The following is a 12634-nucleotide window of genomic DNA, read 5'->3' as shown; positions in this document are numbered from 1 at the left end:
AGACCACCAAAGTACACTTAGCCCGGATTGCCAGTGTGGCAGACCGAGGTCCCCATTGCCATGAAGTTTTGCAGGCTTAGAGATGGTCAGGACTTCACTTCCCAGGAGACCTTTCAAAGCAGAGGCCTGGCTTTATAGGAAGTGTACCATGGTCACCCCAGGCAACCTAGTGGCCAGGTACAGCCCTGCCTCAGGCCACTCCCTTACCTAGGGCAGTCCCCGCCCTGGAGGCCTCTGGAGACGGAAACAACAGGTGCAAAGAGTACCTCCACAGACATGGAAGAACGTCCCAGGGAAGCCTGGGGCCAGTCCAGGGACTGGTCTAGCTCCGTGAAGGGGAGAACAGGTAGGAGAGCGTCTTGGGAAAATCAGATTCGTCCATCAAGGAAAGAGGAGGCTGGGTTCCTGAACCTGAGAGCAAAGGGGGATTTCATTTCCTGGGTTTCCTGAGATGGAAACTCGGAACCCCTGAAGAGGAACGGTGCCGAGACCTAGTTACAGTGTTGGAGGAGAGAGTCGGGTTGGATTCCCAATACCAGTCACGGGAGAGGCCGGGGTTCCAAGCTCCGCAGTAAGGGAACAGGAAGTTGAAGTTCAGGCTCACACTTAGGGTGGGAGGGACCTCGGGGGTTCACACCTAGAAACTTTAGGAAGGGAGTCTAGCAGTGTGGATGTCTGAGCCTGGGGTTTTAAAACAGTATGAGGAAGGCCCGGGCCTGGACTTCTGGGTCGGAGGAATAAGAGATAAGGCCTTGAATCTCTTATTTGAGGGAGAAATGATGGGATCTGTAGCCCTAAGGGAGGAGAACCTGAGTCTAGACTTCTGGGTCTGAGGGAGGTGGACTGAGGCCTGGGCTCCTAGGCCTGAGAGAAGAGGACTAGGTCTGAGGGCTGAGACTTGGACCTCTGTCTGAGGGTCTGAGGGAGGAGGCTGGGGGCCTGGACTCCTCAGTCTGAGGGAGGAGGCTGGGCCCTGGGATCCTGTATCTGAGGGAGGAGGCTGGGCCCTGGGCTCCTGTATCTGAGGGAGGAGGCTGGGCCCTGGGTTCCTGTATCTGAGGGAGGAGGGCTGGGCTCTGGACGCCTGGGTCTGAGGGAGGAGGCTGGGCCCTGGACTCCTGTATCTGAGGGAGGAGGCTGGGCCCTGGGCTCCTGTATCTGAGGGAGGAGGCTGGGCCCTGGGTTCCTGTATCTGAGGGAGGAGGCTGGGCCCTGGGCTCCTGTATCTGAGGGAGGAGGCTGGGCCCTGGGTTCCTGTATCTGAGGGAGGAGGCTGGGCCCTGGGTTCCTGTATCTGAGGGAGGAGGCTGGGCCCTGGGTTCCTGTATCTGAGGGAGGAGGGCTGGGCTCTGGACGCCTGGGTCTGAGGGAGGAGGCTGGGCCCTGGGCTCCTGTATCTGAGGGAGAAGGCTTGGCCCTGGGTTCCTCAGTCTGAAGGAGGAGGCTGGGCCCTGGCCTCCTCAGTCTGAGGGAGGAGGCTGGGCCTTGAGCTCCTGTATCTGAGGGAGGAGGCTTGGCCCTGGGCTCCTCAGTCTGAGGGAGGAGGCTGGGCCTTGAGCTCCTGTATCTGAGGGAGGAGGCTGGGCCCTGGGTTCCTCAGTCTGAAGGAGGAGGGCTGGGCCTTGAGCTCCTGGACCTCAGGGAAGAGGACTGGGTCTGAGGGAGGTGGGCTGAGGCCTCTATCCCTGGGTCTGAGGGTCCAGGGCTGAAGCCTGGATTCTGGGTCTGAGAGAAAAGGATTGTAGCCTAGACCCGCTGTTTTCCAACCCTTCCTTTTCCATGGCCAGGTCCATCACTGTCCTCTGTGCTGAAGGACCTCCCAAGTGCTGCTACTCTTCGATACCGTGGCCCCGGTGTGCTCCCTTGGGGGACACTGGATGAGGATGAGGATGAGGATGGAGGCGGAAAGGGTCTTCAGACCTTTGCAGAAACTGCCCACATGGAATCTCACCCTCCCCGGGAACTTCCCTGGCCTATGCAGGCAAGGCGGGAACACAGGTCAGTCTCTCTTCTCTGACACCTCCGTCTGTCGAGTGACTCTTCCTGATTTCAATAGGTTATGTTCTAACGTTATTGCCTTGCCACTAGCAGGGGTAAGGTTTGCCTGGGCTTGTTCTGAACTTTGTGCTAGACAATGAGGAAGACTTTTGTGTTGTTGTTGTTATTGTTTTTCAAGACAGGGTTTCTCTGTGTAGCTTTGTGCCTTTCCTGGAACTCACTCTGTAGCCCAGGCTGGCCTCGAACTCACAGAGATCCACTGGCTCTGCCTCCCGAGTGCTGGGATTAAAGGCATGCGCCGCCGCCGCCGCCGCCGCCACCACCACAGACTGAGAATCCGGAAGACTTAATCATTTTTCATTTCTGTTCCTTCCCCTTCTCCCAACCTTCCTTCTTTCCCTCTCAGTGATTTGTTTGGTTCTTTCTTTTTTACATGTTGGTGTGTGTGCCCCTGAGAGCATGCGTGCATGTGCTTATGGCTTTCAGTGGAGCTCAAAGGCAGCTTGCAGCAGTCAATTCTGGGGATGGTCAGGGACCAGACACAGGTTTGAGCTCGCCACAATGGCCCTTCCTTGCTGAGCCACCCCAACAGCCATTTTGTTTTGTTTTGTTGAGACACGGTCTCAACTCTACGACCCAGACTGACCTGAAATCACTGTTTACCCCAGCGGACCTTACATTTTCACTAGTCCTTCTACCCGATTCTCCCAATTGAGGGGGCCACGGGCATGAATGGTGCACCACACCCGACTCCTTCATTTCCTTTCAAAAGCATGTCACTAATCTGACCAGCCTGTCCTGGGACTCTCAATCCCCCTGCCTCAGCCTGAGCACTGGTGCGATTACAAGTCTACACCACCATACATGGCTCCATCGTTATTTGGTGCCCGGCTTCCTATACATAAAGTAGAGCTGTTTCCTTTTTAATTGCTAAAGAGTATTCCACGTTGTGGATACGGTATACCACAATATCCACCTCATTGTGTGGAGCTGTTTCTATCTTTTGGTGGTTCCCAGTTTGTCGCTTCCAAGCCCTTCATTTTCTGACTCTGGCTCTCCTTTCTTTCCAGAAAGAGCCAGGCTAGAGAGCAGGTGGCCTCTGGCTCTGAATCGAAGGCTGCCTCCTGGACCCGACAGCTTTCCAGGACCAAGGGGAAAATGAAAGAAGGCTTTCAGACTATACAGCCCTGGGCATGGACGCTGAAGAAGATTGGGGGTGTGGTTGGCTTTAAAGGGAGAGGGCTGAGACCTGGATTCCTGGGGTCTGAGGAAGGAAAGCTGGAGTCTGGTGGGCCAGACTGACAGAGGATGGGGTAGAGACTACCCCTGGGCCTTAGAGAAGAGGGCTATGGCCTGCATCCCTGAGCCTGAGGGAGGCGGGCGGGGGCGTGGTTGAACTCCCTCCGAACTGTGCTGGGGAGGGAGCTGAGGCCTCTCTGCTGCCCCCTGCAGGCCAGTTCGGAGCAGGCACCGAGTCCTACTTCTCCCTGCTGCGCTTCCTGCTCTTCCTCAACCTGGTGGCATCTGTGATCGAAGTCTGCATGAAGCTGGTCCCCGCCTGGTTGGAAGGCGCTCCTCCAGGTTCCCCTAGCCCTAACATCTCCTCGCCCTGTGGTTCCTATGCCCCCCACACTCAGGGCCTGGTCAGCTTCCCCACTCAGCTCTTCAACTTGCTCTCTGGAGAGGTAGGTGCCACGGTCTCTGGTTTCCTCAGTGACCTGTGGTCCAGATCCCCGGGCTCCCTGATCCTTGCCTCCGCCGCTGCCGAGCCCCACAGTGACCCTTACTCTGCCTCTTCCTCCCCAGGGTTACCTAGAATGGTCCCCTCTGTTCTATGGGTTCTACCCACCCCGATCGAACCTGGCCATCCCCTACCTGTGCTCCGTCTTCGTCATCGGGCTCATCTACTTGCTGTTCATCCTACACCGGTTAGTGACACCCACTAACATCCTGACTCTGACAGGAAGGAGAAACTGCAGGTGGCATAGAAGGCCCCTCCCCCAGGAGTCATTTCTTCAGCACTGAAATCCATTTTAAAGCTAGGTGTGGAGGCCCCAGCTAGTAGTATCATCACTTGGGAGACTGAGGCAGTATCATTATTTTGAGTTCAAGGTCAGCCTGGGCTATAGGGTAAGGTGAAGGCCACCCTGGGCTACACAGAGGATCCTGTCTAGCTCAGCATGTTAATCCCAGCACTAGGGAGGCAGAGGAAGGCAGACCTCTGAGGCCAGTGTGGTCTACAGATTGAGTTCCAGGACATGAGCTCTGCCACTGAGCTAAATCCCTAACATTGAGATAGGTATTTGAACCTGTCATTCAGATGAGACTGGGAGATCCTCAAGGAGGGAAACCAAGTGTTTTAAACGGGGCTAGGGGTGAGGGCTATGAATGTAAAACTGGGTGGGGGGGGGGCATGCTCTCAAACTAAGAAAGCTATTAAAAAAAAAGTGAAAGCTATAAAAAAAGTGTTAGTGTCTCCTGATTGCCAGATATTGTTCCAGCTTGTAGTCCTGAAGGTGGACACAAGCTATAAGACAGACTGTTGAATTATGAACAAATATAATTAAACATGAGTAAACGAGGCCGGGTGGCAGTGGTGGCGCACGCCTTTAATCCCAGCACTCGGGAGGCAGAGCCAGGCAGATCTCTGTGAGTTCGAGGCCAGCCTGGGCTACAGATTGAGATCCAGGACAAGCACCAAAAACTACACAGAGAAACCCTGTCTCGAAAAAAAAAAAAACAACAAAACAAACAAACAAACAAAGCATGAGTAAATGGATGGAGGAGCCCGGGTCTGCACTGGGGAGGTGAAGGCAGTAGGGTCTGAGGCCAGCCTCACCCTCATAGTGAGACCTTGTCTCCAAAAACAAACGAAACAGCCTGGAGGTGGTAGCACACGCCTTTAATCCTAGCACTCTGGAGGCAGAAGGCAGGCAGATCTCTGTGAGTTCCAGACCAGCCTGGTCTACATATCAAGTTCTAGGACAGCCAGGGCTACACAGGGAAACCTTGTCTTGAAAAAAAAAAAAAAATACAAAGGCTGAGGAGATGGCTTGGTGGATAAAGCACTTGCAGCAGAAGCTAAAAGACTTAGGTTTGGATCCCCAAACCCACAGAAGGGCTGAGTGTGTCAGCAACACACATCTGTAACCCTAGCTGGGCTGGAGGAGGGCAGCAGAGGCAAAAGGATCCCGGGGGCTCACTAGCCAGCCAGTCTATCCTCAACAGTGAGTTCCAGGTTCAGTGAGAGACTCCATCTGAAAACAACAAAATGCCGAGTGATAGACACTTGGCATACACCTCTGGCCTCCAAGCACACACGTATGCACGAGTGCACCATATATTCATAGACATACCACATGCACACACATATTCGCAAGTGCACCCATACACTCATGCATACACTAAACACACACACACATTACTTTGTTTACCTATATGCTCATGCATACACACACACACACACACACACACACATACACACACATTCCCTAGTGCACCTATACACTCATGCATACACCTCCCACACACACTGATTCCCAGGTGCACTTAAACACTCATACATACAACACACACACACACACACACACACACACACACACACACACACACACACACACGCTTCCTGGTTGGTTTGCCAGCAAGATGCTCAAATCTTGGAAGCTGAGAGAAGCTCTATGGTAGTTTTCTTTAAATATAGGAACTCCTTCAGAGTTACATGAAAAGGATATTCCCACAGGTTCAAATACAGAGATCATGTGGGATCATTCCCTAGTTGTTCAGGGGAGGAAGAAGGGGCTGGTGAAGGGAGACATGGTCTCTTTGGCCAGTTCTGTATTTCTCTTCTTTTTGTTATCATCCTTTCTTCTTACTCAGTCTCTCTAGTCTTTGCCCCCTCCCCACAACACGTGTCTTACTGGGCAGGTTTAAATAGTTACCTTGTTACCTTGCATACCTCTGGCTGGTCTGGAACTCACTATGTAGCAGGGCTGGCCCTAGAACATGCAGAAATCCTCCTGACTTAGCTTCCTTTGTGTTGATATTAGAAGCGCACACCACCGGGCCAGCTTGCCTCCTTTCTAGAATGTCTTTTTTTATGCTCTCTTCTCTTGTCTCTCTCGTCTTCTCAGGTCTCCCGCTCCTTGCTCTGCAGATCTGCCAGTCTCTCTCTCCTAGGTCCTTCTATCTCTTTAGAGTGTCTGCTTCCCAGATCTCTCTCTTAGCCTTTGGTTCCAAAGACGTTGCTTGTGTATCTCTCTGACTCCAGCAGATGGCACTCGATCACAGGTCTTTGAGTTCGTGCTCCGTAAGTAGGGTGCCTCCACCGACAGACACACTTACTTACACGCTCTGTTCCTGTGGTTTCTTCTCTCAGTTCGGTGTCCGGGCTAAAGGAGACGCTGTTGGCCGAGTCAGAGGTTCTGACCAGTTACAGCCACCGGGTGTTCTCAGCTTGGAATTTTGGCCTCTGCGGGGAAGTGCACGTGCGGCTGCGCCAGCGCGTCATTTTGTACGAACTACAGGTGCGCTCGGGCAAGCGGGGCTACAACTAGTTGTGGACCACACAAGACCCGGTTGAGATGAGGAGCAAGGCATTGCTAAGAGACAGCGAGAGAGAAGTAAGGGAGAAGCTACACAAGAATGCCTGGCGTGGAGGGGACTGGGAGCGGGGAAGAGGCGAGAGGGATTCGCTTAGGGAAGGGGCGGAGCCCAAGACTGGTCCAAAGTAAAATAGGGGCGTGGCTTGAAAAACGAAGTGGCTCGGAGTCTCAGGAGGATGGATCCTGGGACTCTGGGTTGCACTGGGGAAGGATTGGGCAGAAGACGGAACCTCAAAGGGGCGGGGTTTGTGCTTCTGTGTTAGGCTAGGTGGATCTTGGGTGCAAGTCCAGGCTGCGGAGGGTCAGTGCCCCAAGAACTAAGTGGTCCCACGGACAGCCTGGAGGGTATGGAACAAGGAGAGGGCTATAGTGGTTCAGTCTGAAGAAGAGCCAGGCTGGAGGGATGGATCCCCAGCAGCAGCCGTCCCTCTTGGCCTCAGGTGGAGCTGGAGGAAGCCGTGGTCAGGCGCCGTGCTGCGGAGCAGACGCTGGGCCAGCGAGCCAAGGTGTGGTCGTTGAGAGCTCTGCTCAACCTGCTGATCCTTGCGCTCCTGGGGGCGGCCTTCTACGGCATCTACTGGGCCACAGAGTGCACCGTGACGCTGCAGGTGCAGAGGGTCTTGGAGGAGGAGGGTTCTCGGGTCCTAGAACTCACATTTCCAAGGGTGAAGCCCTGTGGGAGAGGACTGAAGTCCCGAAATCCCAGGATCTTAGACTTGGGAAAGGGGAGGTGTTGGGCCTGGGATTTTAAGGTCCTTTATGGTAAAAAGAGGCTAAGGACGGATTTTCAGCTTGCTTCTTTCCTTGTTCCACACTCCCTCTCAGGAGACACCCCTTGTCCAACAAACCCCCCTCCTCAAACTTCTGGTGGATTATCTTCCATCCATTTTCATCTCCGTGTTCAACTTCGTGCTGCCCCCTGTGTTCAAGTTCATTGCCTCGCTGGAGGGCTACACGCGCAGCCGCCAGATCGTCTTCGTCCTGCTTCGGTTCTGGACTCACGGGATGGGATGGGATCTCTGGGAGGAGGGACAAAGGGACAGGAAGAGAGAGGGTCTCTGGTTCTGCAAATAAGAGAAGTCTGGGCCAGTGAGATGGCTCAGAGGACAAAGGCGTTTGCTGTGCAAGTCTGGCGATCTGAGTTTATCCCCAGAAGGAAATGTCAAGGTGGAAGGAGAGAACCTAATGCACAAAGTTGTCCTCTGACCTCCAATGCGCGAACACACACACACACACACACACACACACACACACACACACACACACACACACACACACACTTTTTTTTTTAATAGAGAAAGAAGCTGGAGAGGAGCGCGAGTTGGTTCCCAGCAACCACATCAGGGAGCTCAGAACTGCCTGAATATCCAAGTCCAGGGGATCAGACTCCCTCTTCTGGCCTCTACAGGCACTAGCATGCTTGTAGTACACACACATACAGGAACACACATACAAAAATATATATGTAAACAAGTAAGACAGGGGAGTTCCATGCATATGAGATCCTGACACTGAAACTCAGTTCCTTCTTCTGTAGAAAGGGGGGGTGGCGGGATCATGAGCCTGTATCCAGGCGGGAACAGCATGGTCTGCACTACATCAGTGTGAGTCCTTCTCTCCACCTTCATCTTGCAGGACTGTGTTTTTGCGTCTGGCCTCCCTGGTGCTCCTCTTGTTCTCTCTGTGGAATCAGATCACATGTGGGGGGAACAAGGAGGCGGAAGGATGCAAGGCCTGTGGCTACAATTACAGAGAAATTCCGGTGAGAATGCTGTGGGTGCCTGTGTGGCATTCTTGGGCTTAGAGGTAGGGCAGGGATAGTTGGAACTGGGTGCATCCTCCCTTGGTTTGGGAGGAAGCTGAACATAGCATGAATGCTTACAAACACCGAAGCCCCCACCCACACAACTCATGAGTGGGGTTTCTGATGCTTGCTGGCAATTTGGAGCCTCGGAACTGCGCCTCCACGTCGGAGGGTCTGGTCTACCAATTTCTTACTTCTTCAGTGCTGGGAGACTCGACTGGGCCAAGAGATGTACAAACTTGTGCTCTTTGATCTGCTGATGGGCCTGCTGGTCATGCTGTTGGTCCAGTTTCCTAGAAAGTAAGTGTTCTGACCCTGCTTATAGCCCTGCCCCTATCGGAGCAGGCCCCACCCACCATGGGAACTTCTCACCTTTTGTTTGTTTGTTTGTTTTTGCTTTTGGAGACAGGGTTTCTCCGTGTAGCTTTGGAGCCTGTCCTGGAACTCACAGAGATCCGCCTGGCTCTGACTCCCGAGTGCTGGGATTAAAGGCGTGCACCACCGCTGCACAGCTCAGTTCTCACCTTTGTTCTACCCATTTTCTTTTCTTTCTTTTTTTTTTTTATTTTCCTGGTCAAATCTGATCTTTATTAATTTTGAAGAAATCCATTTTCATTTCCTGAGAAAACAAAGGCATAGCCTCCCCCCCCAATGTAACACATTTCCTGACTTCCATTCTGAAGTTAAGACATACTTAAAATGCATAGGCTGGTTTAATTCAGCAGTTTTCCCACATTCCAATGTCTCTGTAGCTATTGTTTTTTTTCATTAGCATTTAAACACTTTAAAGTTACTAAAGCACTGTAGAGGGTCCAAAAGCCCTGTGTTGTGTTTCCCATCCCTACATGGCCTATTCTTTCTGTATTACTTTACTCTCTCTTTACAGATTTTCCTTTATTATTTTCTTTTTCTTTCCTTTTTTTTTTTTTTTTATGCCAAATGCTGTTTATTGAAGGAGGGAGGAGGTCTTAAATACAGGCTTACAGCACAAAGGGAGGACCCCGGAGGGCAGAAGTTTGCTACTGATGTTTTACAATCTTGCATCTAAGCTGTTAACACCCATTATTCAGGATAAACAGACAAGGAACTTCCCTTAAGCATTCAGGAGGGTGGAACCCGGCAGGGAATTAGCATAGGGAGGATATCAAGGTCAAGGTCAGCAAGCAAGGCAACAGTTACTCAAAACGGGGGCCAGAGCCCTACAGGTCCCCCTTTTACTAAAAAATGAGCTTCTGGCTTAGGTTGTGTGGGACGGCAGCGGGTCACCTTACCCATCATGGAGACCCCTGCCCATGCCACACTTCTTTTCTTTTTAACTGGAGTCTTTACATAAGCAAAGTAGATACCCCAGCTCTCTTCATTATTTTGTTTATCATGTTTATTTATTTCTGTGCATGTGTGTCTGTTTGTGTGAGCATATGCTATGTGCTTGTGTGGGGGTTGATCAGAGAGGGCTTTGTATGTCTTCCTCTATCACTCTCTGCCTATTCCTTTGAGTGAGGCAGGGTCTCTCTCCTTGAACCTAGGACTCACATTTTCTTAGCTAGTCAGGAAATCGGCAAGCCCCAACAATTTTCTTGTCTCTGGCCTTCTGGGGTTACAGACATGCCAAGATGCCTGACTTGTTATATGAGTTCTGTGATCTTAACTCTGGTTCTCATGATTGCCCAGCAAATGCTTTTAACTGCTGAGCCATCTCTTCTGACTATATATATATGTGTGTGTGTGTGTGTGTGTGTGTGTGTGTGTGTGTGTGTGTGTGTGTATTTTAACGATTTATTTTAATTATGTGTATGGGGTGGTGGGGTAGGGGGTGGGTATTCAGGTGCCCATGGAAACCAGAAAATAGTGTCAACCTTTTGGAGGAGTTACAAGCTGGTTGTGAGCTGGAGTTATAAGTGGTTGTGAGCTACTTGATATGGGTGGTAGGAATTGAACTCTGGTCCTCTGGAAGAAGACTCTTCCCCCTGGGTCTCAACACAGCCCTGGCTGTCCTGGAACTCTCTATGTATACCAGACTGGCCTTGAACTCACAGAGATATACCTGCCTCTGCCTTGAAAGTGCCAGGAATAAAAGCATGCGCCACCATGCCTAGCCCAGTACAGGCCCCTAACCACTGAGCCGTCTTGCTCACCTCCTTTTTGATTTTTCTCAGACACTGTCTGACTGTAGCTTAGGCTGGCCTGGAACTGGTGGTGATCCAGCCTCCCTAGGGCTCTGATGACCAGGCTCTCTCTCTCTCTCTCTCTCTCTCTCTCTCTCTCTCTCTCTCTCTCTCTTACTTCTCTCTGACCTCACTCCTGCTCGCTTAGCATTTTAGACCTGGTAACTATGAAATCAGGTTCTGGAACAGATCACAGGTCTTAAAAATCCAGCTCTTCACAATCCTTTACAAAATAGTGGGCTGGATGGTAAGGTTGGGGAGACCACAGTGCGGGTCTATGACTGCCCTACCTTGCGCTTCAGGATACTCTGCGGCCTCTGTCCTGGAGCACTGGGTCGTCTGGCCGGGACTCTGGAGTTCCAAGTGCCCGACGAGGTGCTGGGGCTCATCTACGCTCAGACCGTGGTCTGGGTGGGAAGTTTTTTCTGCCCTCTACTACCTTTGATCAACACTGCCAAGCTCCTGATACTTTTCTGTCTGAAGAAGGTGAGGCCGAGGACGATCCTGGGGTCTGAGATGACAGGTGTTGTGGACTGCACTGGGCTAGGGAAAGGAGAATGCCACCAAGGAGGGAGGGAGGGAGGGCGCGCTGGACCTCAGAGTCCTGGGTCCAGAGAAGGAGGAATCTGAGACACTCTGCCTTCTAGGACTGAACAACAGGTGGCCCAGATAGCTGGGTCCTGCCTGCCTTAAAGGAGGCCAAAACTCCAAGGTGGGAAAAAAGGAAAAACAAAGGATTGACTCTTGGGTCTCAAATCTCCATTCCCTCACCTCTCCCTGCCAGATAACACTCTTCTCCATCTACTCACCGGCCTCTGGCACCTTCCGAGCCTCCATAGCAAATTTCTTTTTCCCCTTGGTGCTTCTTGTGGGTCTGGCAATCTCTGCTGTCCCTGTGCTCTACAGTATCTTCCTGTAAGTATGAGGGGTTCCGCTTCCCTTTGCGTTCATCCGGGGTCCTCACTCTGGCCCTGCTCGATTGAACCCAGTGTGTCTCTGCCTGCAGGATCCCACCTTCTAAGCTGTGTGGCCCATTCCAAGGGAAGCCGTCCATTTGGGTCCAGATCCCTGAGTCCATTGAAAGTCTCCCCCAAACTGCTCAGAACTTTCTCTACTTTCTGGGGACTCAGGCTTTTGCTGTACCCCTTCTGATCCTCTCTAGGTGAGTGGCTCCAGACTTCAGGGTCAGAGTTTGGATATGTGTGGTTTAGTGTTTGAAAGAAAAAGGAGGCAGGGGCTGGGCACCCGTGTATTAGAGGGGAGGGCTGCAGGCTGGATACCTATGTGGGATGGAAGGGATCGAGGGACCACCTAGACCTGGAGCAGGAGGGTTGGCGTCTGGGCTCCTGGGTCTAAGAAAAGAAGTCTGGGTTTGGAACCCTGGGTCTAAAGGAGGTCTGCAGCCTAGACTCCTGGTCCGAAGGAGGAGGCAGAGGTCTATGGATTCCTTGGTCTGAGGCAGAAGAGAATAGAAGAATCAAAAGGTTTTTGAGGTTCCTGATCCTGGTTTCTAAGGAGCCATATGATGAGGATATATATACACATTTTTTTCCCCCCTGGAGTGACTTTCATTCCTGTCTTCCTTAGCATACTGATGGCGTATACAGTAGCCTTGGCTAACTGTTACGGACGCCTCATTTCTGAGCTCAAACGCCAGATAGAGTCGGTGAGCCAGGCTGGTTCCCCGGGAAGGGCTCCCTGAGAACACGGGAAGAAGGACATGGGTGAAGAGAAGGTGTCTCACTTCCGCCCCCTTTGCCTTTAGGAAGCGCAGAATAAAGTCTTCCTAGCCCGGAGAGCTGTGGCTCTGAGCTCAGGTAATGGAGTTATCTGACCAGTCTGGCTGGAAATGCTGTCCCACCTTCAGCCCCTCAGACCCATTCTACGCCTCAGTGACTTCATATATCAAGCGATCATCTCTGGAATCGAATCCCACGCCCTCTGCCACCAAGTGCCATTGTCTCAGTTGAACCGTATTAATAAACAACAGCCGAGGCCGCTATGCATTTTGAAACCCGGTTCTGAAGCCCTGGGCAGGGTTTGGGGAGGGGCCTGCTTGTGTCTGC

At 52.2% G+C, this 12634-nt stretch overlaps 1 protein-coding gene across 1 annotated transcript; it reads left to right on the top strand.

The window, feature by feature from the left end:
- Positions 1 to 191: 191 nt before the first annotated feature.
- On the top strand, positions 192 to 12570 carry Tmc4 (transmembrane channel like 4). The gene is made up of 15 exons (XM_042269789.2): positions 192 to 346; positions 1788 to 1998; positions 3069 to 3214; positions 3451 to 3683; positions 3805 to 3926; positions 6374 to 6521; positions 7040 to 7207; positions 7425 to 7588; positions 8235 to 8361; positions 8606 to 8703; positions 10871 to 11054; positions 11353 to 11483; positions 11575 to 11730; positions 12156 to 12234; positions 12334 to 12570. The coding sequence occupies exons 1-15, from the start codon at positions 277 to 279 to the stop codon at positions 12400 to 12402; spliced, it is 2106 nt and encodes a 701-aa protein (XP_042125723.2). The 5' UTR covers positions 192 to 276; the 3' UTR covers positions 12403 to 12570.
- Positions 12571 to 12634: the final 64 nt, after the last annotated feature.

The sequence above is a fragment of the Peromyscus maniculatus genome, chromosome 1, assembly GCF_049852395.1.
Source record: "Peromyscus maniculatus bairdii isolate BWxNUB_F1_BW_parent chromosome 1, HU_Pman_BW_mat_3.1, whole genome shotgun sequence".
Lineage (NCBI taxonomy): Eukaryota > Metazoa > Chordata > Mammalia > Rodentia > Cricetidae > Peromyscus > Peromyscus maniculatus.
Note: the sequence above shows the minus strand (reverse complement) of the source record. Positions and strands in the feature narration are given on the sequence as shown.

What these genes read in the sequence shown, in the direction of transcription:
- Tmc4 (XM_042269789.2), top strand. Translation starts at nt 277, where the DNA reads ATGGAAGAACGTCCCAGGGAAGCCTGGGGCCAGTCCAGGGACTGGTCT. An exon ending in TTGCTGTTCATCCTACACCG is followed by an intron (nt 3,927 to 6,373) that starts GTTAGTGACACC and finishes TTCTTCTCTCAG; the next exon opens with TTCGGTGTCCGGGCTAAAGG. An exon ending in TTGGTCCAGTTTCCTAGAAA is followed by an intron (nt 8,704 to 10,870) that starts GTAAGTGTTCTG and finishes CTTGCGCTTCAG; the next exon opens with GATACTCTGCGGCCTCTGTC.